The 17,302-nt window shown below is 44.9% G+C and overlaps 1 protein-coding gene across 8 annotated transcripts in view; it reads right to left on the bottom strand.

Annotated features, from left to right (window-relative positions):
• Positions 1 to 17,302, bottom strand: part of NUDT5 (nudix hydrolase 5) — a 22,165-nt gene extending 4,863 nt beyond the window's left edge. For 2 of the 8 annotated variants that reach the window (XM_064479358.1, XM_064479355.1), the window contains exons 1-7: positions 16,979 to 17,127; positions 9,739 to 9,843; positions 8,251 to 8,318; positions 4,677 to 4,726; positions 3,302 to 3,409; positions 1,830 to 1,925; positions 1,211 to 1,312 (exon numbers count right to left, since the gene is read on the bottom strand). In XM_064479358.1, the coding sequence (XP_064335428.1) occupies positions 1,211 to 1,312; positions 1,830 to 1,925; positions 3,302 to 3,409; positions 4,677 to 4,726; positions 8,251 to 8,318; positions 9,739 to 9,801 (487 nt within the window). In that variant the 5' untranslated portion in view covers positions 9,802 to 9,843; positions 16,979 to 17,127. Of the gene's footprint in view, positions 1 to 22; positions 76 to 1,210; positions 1,313 to 1,829; positions 1,926 to 3,301; positions 3,410 to 4,676; positions 4,727 to 8,250; positions 8,319 to 9,212; positions 9,262 to 9,738; positions 9,844 to 16,974; positions 17,128 to 17,176 lie in introns of those variants that run through there. The other 6 variants (XM_064479359.1, XM_064479357.1, XM_064479356.1 and 3 more) reach the window with 6 other exon arrangements.

The raw sequence follows: 17,302 nt of genomic DNA, 5'->3' as shown, positions 1-17,302 counted from the left end.
GTACCTCCTTCTGCTGAAAATAAAACAGAAGAACATTTCAGCAAGGCCTGGAGTGGCAAAACCCCCTGGAGACTTCTGTGCAAGACATCAAAAAGGCTGTAAGAGTTTAACAGAAACCTGGGGCTCTACCAATTACATTTATATTCATGGTAAAAAAATTACAACACTATAAAGTTACTGTTCTCCAAATCAAAAGTTTAATCGCCAAATTTTAAGCACGTATATATGTATTTTATTTTGGGGGAGAATTTTATTCAATTTATTGATTAGTTGATGTATGGATTGATAGATTTATCAATTTAGTGGGTTTCAGTGGCTTTTCTGACAGCTGCATTACTTGAGGCAGGTGTGTCTGCTATGACTTGTTTATGGCAGGCTCTCAGGCATGGTTCCTCTTTCTTCAGAATTTTGGTAGCACTTGGTACAGCCATCCTCATATTGCACTGTGATTTTTTTTTCTTTTGTATCTTTTCCCACTCACAGGTATGGAGTTTTTAATGCAGTCACCTTGGTCTCCTCCATGACTTAAATAACACAGTGCAAGTTCACCTCACTATGAAGGTGACTTAAGAACTAAGACTGTAGAGCTCAGGGACTCATGAGAACTGTGCAGAATCTTACTCGGTGTCAGCTTATACCTGTAAGAGTTGTAGACCCTCCAAATAGGAAGAATGCAGAGAATTCAGAATGGACTCAAACAGTAAATAGATGTTCTGAATCCAGTCTAGGGTTGCTGCAGCCTGAGAGAGGCACTAAAGCTGCTAAAACCAAACTTGCAAAGAAATACAAAGAATTCCTAAAAGCTTCACTAAGTATGGAACATAGTAAAGAATCATTAATAAGGTGCTCTCCTATAACTGTCCCGTAACATTCCTGCCATTCTTACAGTACAGACGGGGACAGAAATCAGAACGATTTTGACGACTTTCACTGTTTACTCTTGAAGGCTTGTAGCTCTTACTACTAAGTGGGAATAAACTATACAGAAAAGAGAGAAATACAAAATTCAACATTTTATATAAAGAAAGAATAAAATCAATGAAGTGCCAAGAGAAAAATGCTAAAATACACAAGATTAGGAAAACAGCCAAGAGTACCAGTGAAGCATCTGTGAAAGACTATCCCTCTTTCAACAAAAATCAAACTAGTAGGAAGTAAAAAGATATTTACTACAGTGCACCCACCTTACACGCAGCCAACGCACCCTTACCTGGCTTTGGCTTCGGCCTTACGTTTTCAGCATCATCTCCGTTGATAGTCACTGTCACGATGTGTGTGGTGCAGTTGGACAAACCCGGATCCATGCATACGGCTGCAGAGACAAGCACTTGTTTCATTACTTAAGTGCCTCTGGGAGAAGACTGGGCCAGTAACTCAGGTAACAGAGGTCATGCAGGAGAGCCAGCACCCGCTGTCGGGAGGTGAAGCACCCATGCAGTCAGTTCCCCCGTCTTCCCCAGGGTTCCTGGGTACAGTATGGTAGATCTGAGGGGGTCAGATGTTGTCAGAGCCGTTCTCCACACCAAGAGCAATGCTGTCCAGTGAGGCGTGAGGCATGTGGATGAGATGAGTCATAAGGCTCCGGCCGTGGGAACCTGGAAGGCAACTTAACTTCCTAGCTCTTCTCCTATTTCAGGCCCTTTGTGCTCAGACGTGCTCCCGTGGGGAAGGGGGATTCACTGACAAGTGACCCGTCCTCACCCGGGCTTTCTCCTCAGTGAACGAGTGAAAATAAAAGCCACCTGAATTCCTGACCACAAAGAACCACCTACTGGGGGCTGATTTTCCAGAGCCTGTCCCCAAGGGCACACCCAGAGAGCCGCACGAACCTGGAGAACATTCAGCGACTTCACCCTTGTAGCCAGTCTCCTCCTCCAGCTCCCGCAGGGCGGCTGCTTCCGGGCTCTCGTCGCCTTCGAGGAGACCTGCAACCGTGGCGGGTGTGAGGCGGGGCTGCGGCCCGGGACACACAGGCTGCGGAGCCAGCGGGAGGCCTCGAGTTGGGAAAGGGGTTGTGCACACGGCACTGACCGAGGCTCTGATCTTCTACAGGGAAGTAAAAGGCAGAGGAACACCCCCCGGCAGATGTAGTTGGTTCTGCTCCTCGTGCAGAGACACAGATTGTTCTGAGCATCCCAGCAACAGGGGTTCCGCACAGCACGGACCTCCTGCGTGGGTGAGTGGCCTGGGGGTGGCCCAGGCCCTGGACCGGCCCTGTGACTACAGCCCAGGAAGCCCGTGGTTGTTCCCGTTTCCTCACGTCAGCCGGGGATGGGGTCACCTACCCTGCCTTTCTCCCTCAGGGCCGTGCCGAGGGAGTCACCCGGGAGGGAGAAGAACGGGAAGGAGGGAACCCAAGGCGAGGGGACCTGCAGGAACGACCCGCTCTCTGAGGGGGTGAGCAGAGGGGCCGCCTGGGAGGACAGTGGCATCGCAGATTCTTTTTCCTGAAAGGAATTTTTAAAATGCATAGAAAAAGTGAAACATAGCCTATTCAATTACTATCTGTATATACTTGTGTGTGTGTGTGTATAGTTTTTTTTAAAATTGAAGTATAGAGTCAGTTTACAATGTTATGTCAATTTCTGGCACAGCACAGGGAAACAAATTCAATTACTTTTAAGGTTACTCATTTCTTCAGTGAAATGGCAAGTAAACGAGAAAGAAAGCTATTGAAATCGAATATATCTGTATGTCCACGTATGACTGGGGCATTGTGCTGTACACCAGAAACTGACACAACACTGTAAACTGACTATACTTCAATAAAAATACATATACACAAATGCCAAAAAAAAAGGGGCTATTACTTATATGCTACTATGGCATGGACTTTAAATATACAAAACTGAAACCACTAATGATAAATAAATGAGATCCAATCTCTTCAGATGGAAACAACCCAATTAAGTCATGTCATGATGCACTGCACTGAATTCTAGACAGTTCTGCTTTCTGTACAACTGAAAAAATATTCCAGCTGCAATTAAGACAATTTCCTTGGCCTGTATACATACGTCCCGGAGGATCTTTTCCATTCACAGTTTTTGGAGTTTAGAGTCAGGCCTAGTTATTACTATAAATGTGTCAGAAGCAGACCACTAGTGACGGAAGCTGAAATAAGCTGAAAAATTACAGAAAAGCAATGACCCGAAAGAGGCTGTAATATTGCGAAGAGGAGGGCGGCGGCCTGGAGAGGCAGATGGATGGAAAGTGTTAAATGTCTAAGCGCCGCCGTTCACAGGCTCTGCCCTGCTCAGCCCCACAGCCCTTGAGAAGCAAGAGAGGCTGACTTACTCACCTGCGGGGAATTCTAGGCAGTAGCCTCCCATGGGTGGTCGGAACTGCTTGACCAGAACGATGCACTCATAATGCAGAGTTCTCTGCAGCACTGGGATGACCGCCACACCTGTCCTCAGGAAACACAGCCAAGGAAGTCCCTGATGAAAGGCTGGTAACGCCAGCAGTTTACTCAGAGCAATCTAACCAAAATCCTGTATATTAAAAAACGTTGCATCCAAAATCTGTCTTATATTTGCCATTAGCAATAAGAAGCTATTTTAAACTACAACACTGGCAATTAACTTTGGAAATTATTCTCATTAAAAAAATGCAAGGAAAAAAATCATCACACTTCCAGGTTGTTTTTCTTTTTCTAAAACGCTTGGTTTTGTTGTCACAATTTCTTTAGAATCACATCAAAACTAGAAGTAAACATTCAGCCCAGGGCCAAGGACACAACTGCAGTCTACACTAACGTCTGCAGAGACCACTTCTTAGCCGCGGTGGCCGGGCTGCTGGGGAAGCTACGTGGATCTGTGTGCTCTCGGACTTCCTTTCCGCAAGAGATTGAGGAAGTTCCCCTGTTTGTGGTATATGCTAGCTAGACTGAACTGTACTGTTTCAGGATAAAAGGCCTTTTCTCCCAGGTTACTTGGCCTTAAAACAAAACAAAACCAAAAGGCACTGGATTCTGGAAAACACAGCTGCCCAGGAAGGGGCCACTTGGCTCCTTTCACTTTCCCGGCGGGAAGACACAGTGGCTGCGGCCGCTACTCTGTCTGCTTCCGGTCAAAACCGGGCACAGAACAAAATGGAAAAATAAAAGGGAAAAACAAGAAAGACTTATTGCCCAACTCCACCTGGACCAGAGGTGGTTTTCAGGACTGTTTCTGGGATCTTTAAGTCAAAGAACTCATGCCTGGAAGGGAAAGTGAACTGAATGAACAGTCTTTTCCTAATTCGTTTCCTCGTCAACTTAGAAAGCAAGCGGTCAGTAAGCATGAAGTAGTGCCAAGGAAGTTTTCCAAACTAAAGGCTCTCACCTAGATCCCCTAAGCAGAATACGAGGGATTTCCAGAAGGTATATAACATGTCTAGCACGGTATGTGGCGTAAATCTCACCGATTTATGTTTGGCTTTAAGTATTATTACATCTTCCCCTCAGAAACACTGCTCTGAGCTTAGAGAACAGAAGCCAGAAGTGATTTAGAAAGAAAGCCTGACCGAGTTACACAGCAATGCAACACAGAGCGCCAGAGGTAAAGACAAAGATACTTGACGGTAGCTCTGCTCTGAGGTCTTGGTTATAGTAAAAAACCCTCCTCCACCCGGCCGCCTGCAGTGAAGTGTGAGGACTTCCTTTCTGGAGAATTAAAACAGGTTTGCATTCATACCATCAGCCGACTGTCCTCTCCTGGTTGTACGTTTGACAGTTTCCCAAGTTCTGTTCAGGCAGACAAGAAAAAAATCAAAACCATTAGTGCTGAAGAGACCGTTCTTCGGTTTTGTGTGTATAACCAGCACCTTGCAAATGCAAAGCATGCAAATGTGCTAAAGGTAACAGCCAAGAACACCAGGCAGTAAAGATCTGTATGTGAAGAAGCCAAACGTGCTTTCCTAGAGCTTCTAAAAACTACCAAAGAACACCCCTGCCAGCCCGATCTAACCCTCTACATCTTAACTGAAGGCCTGCTCATCACCTGAGCTGCCTTTCAAATCAGCTCTCAAATCATTTACTAGAAACACTTCAGTCTGGACCATAAATCCACAGGGAGCAGCACAGCTGGTGACCGAGGCTTCAAAGACCATTAAGCAGTCAGTGCAACTGAAGCCGCGACGCAAATTCCAAAGGATACTCCGCGTAACGTGAACCGTAGAGATAGTTATTTACACAGTTCAGATTTTAAAATCCGTGACCTCAAATACACAGTTTAAGAAAGTAGGGCCCTCCTGTTTATTAACTGAAGAGTTATTACATTTAGGTAAGTGCTCTGCTTTGCAGGCCCCACATCCTGTCTCAGGGGAAAATGGTCCCCAGAGGAACATGTTGGGTAATGGTGGCAGGCTCCCTACCCCATCTTCCAGCTTTACTCCTGGTCAGATGCCTGTCTCAGGGCAGCATGGTACTTAAGTCTAGTTACTGGAACAATCATGCTGTTTGAAGGGGGAGGGGCATACGAGGGGATTCCCTTCTCACTCTCTTATCCCTTAAACAGAAAAAGGCAGCGGCAAGAGATGGGGGTGAAGGAGCCAAGAACTGTGGATTTCAGAGAAGGAAGACATGTGAGTGACTCCAGGGAAAGAAAGAAAGGCGTCCACGTGCGACATCAGTCTCCGGACGGGAAGAGGGTGCTGAAGCGGCTCTACATGGAGGAGCCCTCACACTTTTTGTCTGGTCGTCCTTAAGGTCTGGACTCTGCCATGCTTCTATTAAAAAACATCAGCTATTTAGTTAAAAGGGCAAGTATGTCAGAGTGAACCTATGAGAATCAGACAGGCTCCTGTGACAAGTCAGCTGCCAACATTCCTGTTAGTAGCAAGAAGCCAACCCACAAGCCATTCGAATCAGTCAGTAACTGAGGTCGCAAGAGACACAGCACCTTTCAGCCCAGCTTCCGCTGCTGCCTCCTAAGGTCAGTCCTAAGGACTAAGACAGCAGTGCAGGGAGAGCACCGAAGGGCCCATCCCGAGCTCTAGGAAGGAGGGAAGCAAAGAGGAGCATCAGCCCAGTGGTCAAGCTGAAGTAAACAAGCAGTCCTGAGCCACAAAGAAGAAACGTGTTTCTAAGAAATACCAGAACAAGGACGCCCCCCGAGAGCTCCACTTGATGGAGTCAGAACAGCTGCGTCTCCACTAGCCTACCAGCCGAGCCCACGGCCACGGCCTCCTGGAGACTGTGTCCTCGTCTGTAGAACCAGGGAAGGGCCAGTGTTCGAGGGCTCTTGTAGCTTGAGAATCCTGACTCTGGATGAGTTACCCTGCTTTTTAGTCTTTGTTACAGGAAAGCCTGTTTTACTTTCTTCATCTTGTCAACCTGCAGCAAGAGGCAGGCCAGGTGGCAGAAGATGAGTTCAGCTCTATCCTGAACTCAATAAAGGGGCACCCAGCCAGCATATCTGCACACTCCTAAGATCACTCTATGTCGTCTTCCACGAACAAGATGCTGGAACAAAGGAATTCTCTACTGCAATTTTATTGTTTTGTACATGCAATATTTTATAAATGTAAAAACCATAGCCTACTGTAAAGTACTGAGATTCATTCTTCAAAGCTTGACATTCTGGTATGAATGCTGATGTTTTACACAAGACCTCTCTGGAGGCCACAGGGAGGCCCTCTGTATGGACGGATGGAGAAGAGGCCACACAGGGTGGTGTCCGGGAGACCTCAGAGCACACCCCCAGCCACTGAAGCCAGCTCTCCGGAGCTGAGACAGAATCATGAGTTTCTAGAAACAAATCCTCAGGTGATTCTGATGCACACCCCTGATGGAAGGAGAAGCACTAGAAGGGGGGCCGAAGAGCAGGTGCAGAGCCACATGGGCACCGACCAACACACACTCTTCACCTGACCAGCACGAAGGGCTAGACTCCGTTATCAGCTCAGCCTGATGGGAGAGAGAACCTAAGTGTACCACGGTAAGGCGGCCTCAAGGCTCTGGCTCTGTTTTCACAAGCACAAGCCCAGTGCACACACTGTGTTCCCGAAGGCTCGGGCCTCACCACGTGTCTGCAGCCCAGTTCTGCACACTCAGCACTGCACACACGTGACCCTCTCCCACTCTGTGCATGGGGCGCAGGCACTGAGCTGACTCCGGGGTTCGCAGGTGCTATGGGTATCTTCACGGACGCCAGAGCTCTCCAACACCTGGCCTCGTTACTACTTTTGCTACTTCAGTCGATTATAGTCAAATGCTGTTTAAATTACTGGCCATGTACTTTCACACTGATGGGAGATGCATTTATCTCCTTATGAAGAAATTCTATATTCTTACTTGATCACTTAGCAGTTTTTATGTTAATGAATTCATATCATATAACCTGGATACTAAACCTAGTTATGTTTTCCTATTTCCTCATTCTGTTTTCCTCCTTTTTGTATTTCACTAAGTAAATGTTTAATCTATTTTAACATATTTTTTCCTGATAGTTATTTGTAATATACAAAAATTACTAAGCAGAAAAGCTGGAAAACAGAAGAAAATAGGTTAATCCCACAGCTGCCATTAATATTTTGTATTTTTCCTTCTTGACTTTTCTTGCACATTATTTGGCAGTTTAAAAAGCATATATACAATTTCCTATTTTGTTATCAGCTTATTAACTTCTCAAACTGCTACGTCTTCATGACCTGCTTGGAGATGTCTGCACAGATTTTACCAAATGAATACATTATAACCTACAACCATTATTTCTCTATTTTAAAGACGTTTAGGTTGCTTTCAATTTATCTGTCTTTTTAAATTTTGATGAACATTTTTCATGCATAAATCTGATTCCAGATAGTTTTCTTAGCACAGTCTCAGACACCGCAGGGACCTGGCCCCAGGAACTCCCTTCCTGCCCCAGTATGTCTTTATGACAGTTGATACACAGTATGAAATGCCTTACAGAATTTTTTCCCCACAATTTAAATTTCCATGAGCAAGGTGTATGCATGTCAATTTTATCCCTAGCCCAGCAGTGTTTTCTCTTACATCCTAATTCAGAGATTAAAAACTGATTTCATAAATGGGAAAACCTGTACTGTGAATGATTCTGCTGCTTTATCAGCTTAAATTAGGCTTGTCCAAAATAACTTAGGTTCACCCTAATCTACCTGGGAGAGTGGTGTTAAAAGAGCTAAACTAGATTCTTTATTTCAGGCAGAGTTACAATGAGGAAAATACCAGTTTATGCCAAACGCTAAACAGAGACCCTGAGAACCCAAACACTAAGCATTTTACAAAAGGAAAAAAAAATAGTTTACCTTGTTTTACCAGTAGGATCCCTGTAAGTTGTTTTTTCAAGCTTGACCCATTTTCCTTCTGAAATTAACTAAAAGGAGATCAGACAGTAAATTGGGAAACTTTTAAACCATGTTGCTTTTTGGTTTTTATTTAGGTTTTCTTCCTTTCAAACTTCCTCTATGAGGCTCTCCTAGTGACTATTATGTTTCCCTCCCCAAAACTGATGTGCAAGTTTTCAGTTCAAAGTAATAAAAGTTGTTTTTCTGATGGGTGGGTCTACTGCTTTTTTGGAGTTTGGGAGACAGTACTGGAGGTGAAAAGAAATGAGAGTTGGAGAAATTCTTGGGCCGGGGGAGGACTAGGGGTGTCTGGAAGAGAGAGGAGGGCTTCTCTGGGATGCTCCTGCCACGCTGTCCTCTGCTCTGCTGCCTGTCACAGAGCTGTGGTCCGTGCGTGAGAACTCAGTGCCATGTGACTGTCCATGACTACACAGCACAGCTGACTGCGAGGACACCGTGGCCAGTGACCACGTTCTCCATAGTAACACGTGGGTCTACCACCCAGTCGGAGGGGCACCCAGCACCGTTCAGCCTAGACGCCGAGGAGTTTTAGTTATCAGGACTAACTTAACCTACAGCACTACACTGACTGAGAGCAAAGTTCACTCTGTACGGAAAGCAATTAAGTAGGCTTTTCTTACTATTCTCTCTCTCGCTTCTCACCAGCAGCAACCTAATAATTATCAGCAAATCTGGTCACAGACAACATGGAAAGAATTTTAAATCAAAAAGAATTCCAGAAAGGTATCAACCTCGGGGAGGGGGGAGGGTATAGCTCAACTCGTAGAGTGCATGCTTGACATGCCCGATGTCCCAGGTTCAATCCCCAGTACCTCCTCCAAATAGAAATAAACCCAATTACCACCCCCGCATAAAACAAGCCGAATGTGTACTTTGATATTAAAAAAAAAAAAGGTATCAACCTCAGAGTTCCAAGATGAAGGATTTAAAATTTATCCGGTGCAATGGTTCCTGTAGGAAGAGACTTTTTAAAAGGTAAACTGGGTAACATTCAAGACATTTATCAGTTCTGGAATTTAGACAACAACTGACAACTACTAAAACTAGGTTTTCACTGTTCTTACACACACACACAGAGTATAAACAGCTAACCAAGATGTGCTACCTAGGCCTAAGCCCTAAAACTCACAAATGATTTATTCTTCTACCCAGGGAAACTTTTAATAAAAATTGAGAATTTTTTTTTAATCAGCAGTCAAAATCCACTTTAAAAATAGTCTCACTTTCATTAATACATACAATTCAGAGAGAGAGACGACTGCTCCCACACAAGAGCAAAAGGTCCCTGAGTCCTAAAAAGGGAGCAGGAACAAGGCTTTAAAACTGTCCTGCAGCATTAAAAACAGGCATCTGAAACAGCAAAGAGTGTATACATTTCTTTGAAACTCAGCTTTATGTGGGGAAGGAGAAGTAAGAAACAGTTCATACCTCCTCTGAAATAATAGACTGTTTGGTATTTTGAGATGACTCTGCTGGTTCCTGTTTTTCCATTTTCCAGCTCGTTTCCCTTTGGAGTCCCCGGGCAAGTTCACGCTGTCAGAGAATGAGATTGGTTCAGGCTACGTACATGTTTCTGAATTAAACGTCTGCCTGTAGGTCACTGGTCAAAGCACTTAAATGGCGGAAAAACTGATGTCAGCAAAGCTGCTTTTCTCACGTGAAGATCTGAGAGAACTGTCCAAAGTGGAAGGGCCTTGGGGACACCCAGGAAAGAGCTCAGAGCTCCCCAGCGAGACCCCACCCACGCCTGCAGGTTCCTGCCGGGCGGACCAGGCCCTTAGACGCAGCCTGACTCCACAAGTAAAGAACCTTCCGAGGGGAAAGAGCGCAAAGATGGTAAACCTCGCCCCACGCCCACCCCTCACTGCTGTCCCTTATCAGCCCCGGACAGCTGGACTTGACGAGCTGCGCGGGCTGTTTCTACCCCCGTTGTCTTTACCGTGTGTGTGTGTGTGTGTGTGTGTGTGTGTGTGTGTGTGTGTGTCCACGTCAAAGTTTTAACTTGTGTCAAGAGTCCCGGCGCGGGCCCCTCCGGGTGGCCGCGGGCTACTACTTCCTCTGTCTCGGCGTGGTCCCTCAATTCTGTGCCCCGAATGTTTGAAAACCTCTCTTCTACCGTCAACGTTGACTGGTAACCTGGCTGCACAGGACTTAAAATCGTTTTCTGTCGGCCGTTTGGAGACACGGCACAGCGCCGCTTCTCAGAAGCAAGCTTGCTGCTGCTGAGAAACGGAAGCCACTCTGGGTCTTGGCCCCCCGTGACCGGCTCTTGCTCCGGACACCTGCAGCTATCCGTGTGCCTTCACGGCGATGCTCCTGCAGGGACCCCGCGGGGCCTTTCAACCCGGGAACTTCGCACTGTGCTTCCTGAATTGCTTCACGGGTCACTTCCTCCCGTCCGTGCTCTCTGTTCTCCGGGAAGCAGTGGTTAGCTGTTGGACTGCCTGAATCGATCCTCTTTATCTCTTCACCCCCATTTTCTGTTCCTTGTTATTTTATCTACGTTTCTCAGAGGCTATTCCAGCCCTTGACTGCTCTTCCCTGGGCCCAAGGACTGACGGAGCCCAGGAGGCTGGTTTGCGGCCTAGTTTTCTGGTTGGGCCGCAAGAGCACTGTTACTGCGCTGTCTGCGCTGCTGCCGGTTCTACTGACCTCTGGGGCTGCGTTCCGCCTGAGGCGCAACACGTATTTCTGTTGTGTTATGAAAACGTTATGAACATTGTTGCTTGCAGACTATTTTGTGGGCAAAACTAGGAATTACTTTGACACAGAAGCAAAACTTGAGGCCTTAGGTAAAAAAAGATGATATGTTAAAGAAATAAAAATAACCTCTTAATGCGGATGAGAGGAAAAAAAAGCCTGTATATCTTCACACTCAGTGAAGATGAATGCTAATCGATACGGAGTGATCAGGAAAGGCCCCTAATTTGGTGACATCTGAACGGAGGCATGAAAATAATAAAGAACGTGGATATTTGGAGACAGACATTTAGCATAATAATTATATGCACACAGCATAAGATAACAGGCAACTATTTCTTTGAAAGTATCCCAGATGGTAATTTTTAGGTAAACTTTTAAGTGGCACTGGTTTGTATTAGACAAATAGTTTACATTATATTATTATAGGCAATCAAAGAAGTGTGCTGCCCCCGATGAAAACTTTGAGGTTAGGTAAACCACGGGCTGGGTACCTGTTTCTACCTGCGAGCTCTACACTCAGAGAAAAGAAGTTTGTCCATCTAGATTTTTATCATCTAGATTTTCGATCCCTTCTATTAATAACACATACGCAAGAGAAGGAAAATTTCCACAACCTTCAGATCTGACATTTAAGAGAAACTAAACTAGGCAACCAAGCAACCCCATTTACTGCACAATATAATATGCCCAGAACAATAGTACAAAATGCTTGGATTAAGTCAAATTTCTATCTCCTTCTAAAGTGACTCTCTGACCCCAAATAAGTTTTCTGTGCATACCCACACTTCTTATCCTTATTTTTAAATTAATTTTTTGGAGAGGGGAGATAATTAGGTTTAGTTATTTATTTTTAGAGGAGTACCAAGGATTGAACCCAGAACCTTGTGCATGCTAAGCATGTGCTCCAGCCCTTGAGCTATACCCGCCCCCCTCCAAAATTCCTAAACGCAGGGAACTGTAGTCCTTAAAAAGTACAAGCACCACCAGGAGAACAGGTAGGAAGAACTAGATGATCCCTGATTTTCCCTATGAGAAGGTTTTAAATCTGGATTCCCAGTAGACAAAGTGGTCTGTAACAGCTAATTTAGAGGAGCAAAGAGGTCCTCCTCCTAAGCCCATGTGAGTATCTTTAGGAGCAAAGGGGCATCTGGTTCCTTCAGATTTACATGCAGCTTTAAGGCATTGAGATTATCTGCAAGATTCCCTTATGTTTTTATCTTTACAGCTGTCCTCAGATTTCCAAAGGGACTGTTGACAGCCAAAAGGGTGAAGCAGCACTTTTCTGAAGGATGATTCCTCATCGACTGCTCTTCATCGAACCAAGGTTGCTCAATTCAAGCACAAAACAGTCCCAGGAATCAAAAATCCATCCTCGGTCAGCAAATGTTAAACTATAAGGAGTTGTTTCAAACACTGTACTTTTAAATGTTTAAGCTAAAATGTTAGAGATCTAGAAAAACAGAAAACGGGCTCCAGATATAAATTACGAAAGAAAGATAGAAGAAAAGAAAGAAGTGGCCAACAGAGCCAACTTCTCTAGGGTAATTACCTGGAAAGCAGTCAGCCCCAAGGGGGTAAGAGTATTCTGTAGTGACATATCCACAGTATAAGGGACAAAAATGGGATGAAAGAGGGATTTCAGAAGTATACTGTTTACTAGGTAATCCCCAAAATGTTCAGGATTATGAAGGCACCTCGAAAATACTACTGAAACAGAAAAGGATGATTCTTTTTAGCACCATTTCAGAAAAAGAAGCAAAAAGGTGCCGAGGGGGCTGTCACTCCAAGGACAGCACTGCGGAAACCAGGGTCTCCGTGCCCCCTGCTCTCCTGGCTCTATTCCTACCCAGACAGAGCTGGCCTCTGCTGACTTCACACTATTTTGAGATTTAAAAGTAAAGTTTACTATGAGTTTTATCCACTTTAATAGCTAGAACTTAAGGTCATCTACATTTTGCTGCTAATAGGTGTACATTATATGTAAAAACAAAAACAAAAACAAAAAACTCCTGTGTACATAATGTTGAGTGTTCTGGTTGGTTTTTTTTTTTTTTTTTTGAGTGTTCTGTTTTAATTCACATAATCCATTTTAACTTAATTCAGCTTGAACACCGAAGGTCTCTGATGTATGGTTTTTCCAGGGCACAAAAAACTCCGAGGAGGGGAAATGTCACAGGATTCCTAGAATTCCTCACAGTGGCAGGCAGCAGTGTTCAACTCGCTGTGTTAGCATGGGCAGTTCACAAGTTCGAGTATAAACCAACTGCCAAGTGAGCGTCATTCCAGCCCTGGGGGCCCACGTAGTTGAACAGGTAAATAAAAAACCAGAAGGGCAAATGCAGAGAGTGTGCAACACCAGGCTGCTTTAAGGGAGGGGCAGATGACATCCACTTAGGAGGCAGGGCAAACAGTAAAGGCTTTTAAAAAGCTACTATTAAAAGGCAGTTTGATACGATAGGATTTAGAGACCAAGAAGGCAGAGAAAGCCTTCTGAGAAGGAATCAAAGAACCAAATCGGAGATGTTAACTGGGGGAAGGGTTGAGAAATCACGGGACAGTTTGGCAAGCCCTGTGGCTCTCACTCAACCTTTTCCTCCCCACCCCATTCCAAAACACCAAAAGCAAGCCCCATACATAATGGATGATGTTAACATTTACAAACATATTTCCAAGGGTTTCCACAGATTCAGCTGGATGCCTGACCCTTCCCGGGAAAATCTGCAGGCAAATAAAGCACTCAACAACCCTAGCTGGCAGGCTACAAACTCTTGCTGCCTTGAGAGTTCCTCTTCGGGTTAGCACTTACGTTCTCTGCTAATAACTTGGGTATTTCAGTATTAGAATCAACAGCTGGATTCGAGCTACATGGGAGTTCAGATTCAAGAAATTAAACTGAGACACTCAAAAGCCAGGCTGCAGAGTTTGCCCTCAGGCGCCTCATGATTCAACCATTACCACACCCGAACCCCTGCACTTTGCTGAGGTTGCAACAAGAGGCAAAAATCACAATAAGAAATCATCCACAGGTTAGTCTCTCCTGGCAAACAGTTGAGTATTGTAGTAACCACTACCTCAACCAAAAAAAAGAAGTAGGAGCTCCAATCACAGGCAAAACTTCTGATTGACAAGTGAAGGTCAGGCAGTTGGAAGAGTTTAATAGGAAACAGAAATCAGCAAGGCACCTTGAAAGAAATTAAGTGGGAGATCAATTTTTGCAAAAAGTAACTATGCTCGTGGTACTGAAGTCAAGCATCCCTCGCTCAGGCACGTCTATGACGCCAGTCTACATTCCTTCCAGGACAACTGAAGGACAGGTGAACAACCAAACAACTGTGCAGAAAAGACGCCTGAATTATAACAAAGAATCAATTAGTATAGCTATATTTAATAATCTTGGTTATAGTCGTAAGACTTCAAAAATTTTAGTCTTTTTAAAGATAATATTTTAATCAGTCCTTCTTTTATACCACCTATGGTAAAATTCTAGTGTCCACATTAAATGGGTTTCACTTTACCTGAGCTTTCCTTTGCTAGCAACAATTCTCCTCACTAATGAATACTTCCAGCAGGTACTTTGTGACAGAGAGCCACTGAAAGTTTTCTTCTTTCTTTTCTGGTAGGTGTAAGGGCTTGGACAGGCAGGGAGGGAACTAACATTTTACTGAAATTATACTACTTGGTGATTTATAATCATTACACTTAGTGCTGGTTAAGCAACAGTGAACTGATTGGGAAAGTTAATTGGTTACAGCCACACAGTAACAAGACCAGTAAAGAACCTCGTGTGATAGCCCAGGAAAGAGATAACCTACGCTGGGACTAGGGTGGAGCAGCAGCGAGCAAACAGACTTAACTCCTTGCAGGTGAGAGTTTACTACTTTTCCTAAAACAGTTTGTGGGGGTGGGGTTTCCAAAGCCAATTCCAAGAAGGCGATGATCTCAAAGGACATGGGGAGAAAGGGGTGGTACAGCTTTCAAATCTGGACACAATGAATTGAGACGTTGGTACAATATCCAAGTGCAGAAAACCAGCAGGGAGTTGGAAATACTAATCTACAATACTAATCATATTATGAATTCAGAGAAGGAAATGTTTTTTCATTGTGTGTTTTGAAATTGCTCAGTTACCCCTGCCCCCTGCCAATCCCTTGGCTACCAATACTTTTTTGGCAGACATGAGAAAAAACAATTATTTCCACTGTTGTGAAGGTTTCATTGAAGAAACTTGAAGAGTATAAACACTTCATGGCCAAATGAAGAAAAGATTAACACAGTGGCTAAAAAATAGTGAAAGTGAATTGAGCTGTACCCATTCAAAATACTGAAGCATCTGTATTATTTGATGCTGGTTGGATGTGTGACAAGTTACTTAAAATCAACTGTGAGTACTACTACAGTGTCACACACTACTCAAGTATATAGACTAAATAAAAGACATCTGCATCAAATTCCTTCCCGGTAGAGTCTCTAAGTTTACAAATTTAGCTGCTTCTCTACAAAACAGTGCAATTTAGTACTAAAGCTTTGCAGCTGTCTCAACCTCTACATGCATGTTTCCTGGGATGTTAATGTATTACTCCTCCCAGAGTGGCTATCTTCCGAGTTTCTCCTTTCTCCTATACTTCAATTAATTCCTATCTTCAACAGAAAAAAACCTTACCCAAATTAACCCCACCAGTGCTAACATTTCCCTCAGCTACTTGTTTATTTCTAGGTCAAATCAAAACAAATATTCGAGAGACCACTCCATGCGGTATTAAGTATCTTTTAGACCGGGCAGTCTGGCACTGTTATCCCAGCATTATGGAATACTGTTTTCTTTCCCCCTCGGAAACAGAAGGCATTGCATAATCCTGAATCTCAGACGTCCTGATGATCCACTAGCGCCACCTCTCCTCCAACATACTCTGCAACATTGTACTCTTATTTACCTCTGTTTAGAAGGTGTATGTTTAAAAGCAATGCTCCCAACTAAGCCACTCAGTAACATTTTTTTAGCAAAGCAAAACAAAACAGGAAACAGTGCATATGGAGAGGGGGGTGGAGTCCCGTAATTATCCTAACGAATATATTTAAGAGGGCTGTAATCGGTGGGGTTCTTACCTCTATTTTATTTATTTATTTTTAACATTTACCTCTTTCTATTTTAAAACGACTTAAGATAGGCCAGTTAAGAATGTGCAATTTTAAGGAGCTATACAAAATGTGAGTCCATAGGCATAGGTGCCAGGGACAAGCCAGAGGCATATAACTGTAAGAAGCAAGGCTAGGTTTAAAAGGCGTTTCTCAGCACGCAGTCATTTCTCTTAAGTCATTTAAAGAAATAAATAAAAGTGAAACTTTTTTTAATACTGTACTTTTGGTGGCCATCTGATACGTCATTACGGAAGTAACAGGGAAAACAGGTGATCGGAGACAGAAGAGGGAAAAAGAATGACATGACAAATTCGACTAGAATTCCCACAGCCTATGAACCCAGCATGGCACGGATACTGATGCAATCTGGCTGTTTTCACAGGCTCCTACTTTGCGAAGCTGGAATAAATAATAAATTCAACGCTCAAAGGAGATGCCTCTCGTTTCCTCTATGCTCCCAAATTTACCACCTCTACTACGTCCAAAGTCGAACTCCCCAGGATGGTGCAGAGGGGACCCTTAGCTCTCTCTCATAACCCTCCCCCACGTACCCAGAGGGGCCACCCTCCCCTTTGCAGATGCCTCAACCGCTGCACTCACGCTAAGATTTCACTGTGGTGTTTCCTGCTTTCTCTTCTCCGAGTAGCCCACCCCTTCAACCCAGTCCCTGGTTCGCCGCTGAACCTGCGCTCCTTTCCGCGCCTCGCCGGGCGCGAGCCGGGTCCGCAGCCGGGGACACGCGCGCGGCTGCCGGCACGCTCCAGGTGTGCCTCCCTCCCTCTTCGGCTAAGAGACCCTGCACGTGAATGGCCCGCGCCCAGTTACCTACTCCAAGGCGTGGGGCGAAGGGATGGGCACTCCTCTAAGAAGGAGGAGGAAAGAGAAAGCGCGAGTCCGAGGCGGCAGCGATGCGGTGCTACTACACTAGCCACAACCGAGCCTCGAGGTGAGGTGGTGAGAGGGTGCGCGCTCGCCCCCTCCCGGCACCTTTAGAATGCCCGCCGGTGACCCAGCCGCACACGATTACCTTCCGGGGCAGTGCGCGGCTGGGCGGGAAGCGGGGCGGCGCGCTGCTTAGAATCTTTGGCTCAACACTTCCGGAATTCCTGTTCCGCGGCCAGAACTCTATGCATGCGTGTGTTTGTGTGCGTGT

Source organism: Camelus dromedarius, chromosome 26 (assembly GCF_036321535.1).
Source record: "Camelus dromedarius isolate mCamDro1 chromosome 26, mCamDro1.pat, whole genome shotgun sequence".
In the NCBI taxonomy this organism is placed as follows: domain Eukaryota; kingdom Metazoa; phylum Chordata; class Mammalia; order Artiodactyla; family Camelidae; genus Camelus; species Camelus dromedarius.
This window is presented reverse-complemented; position numbering and strand designations above follow the sequence as displayed.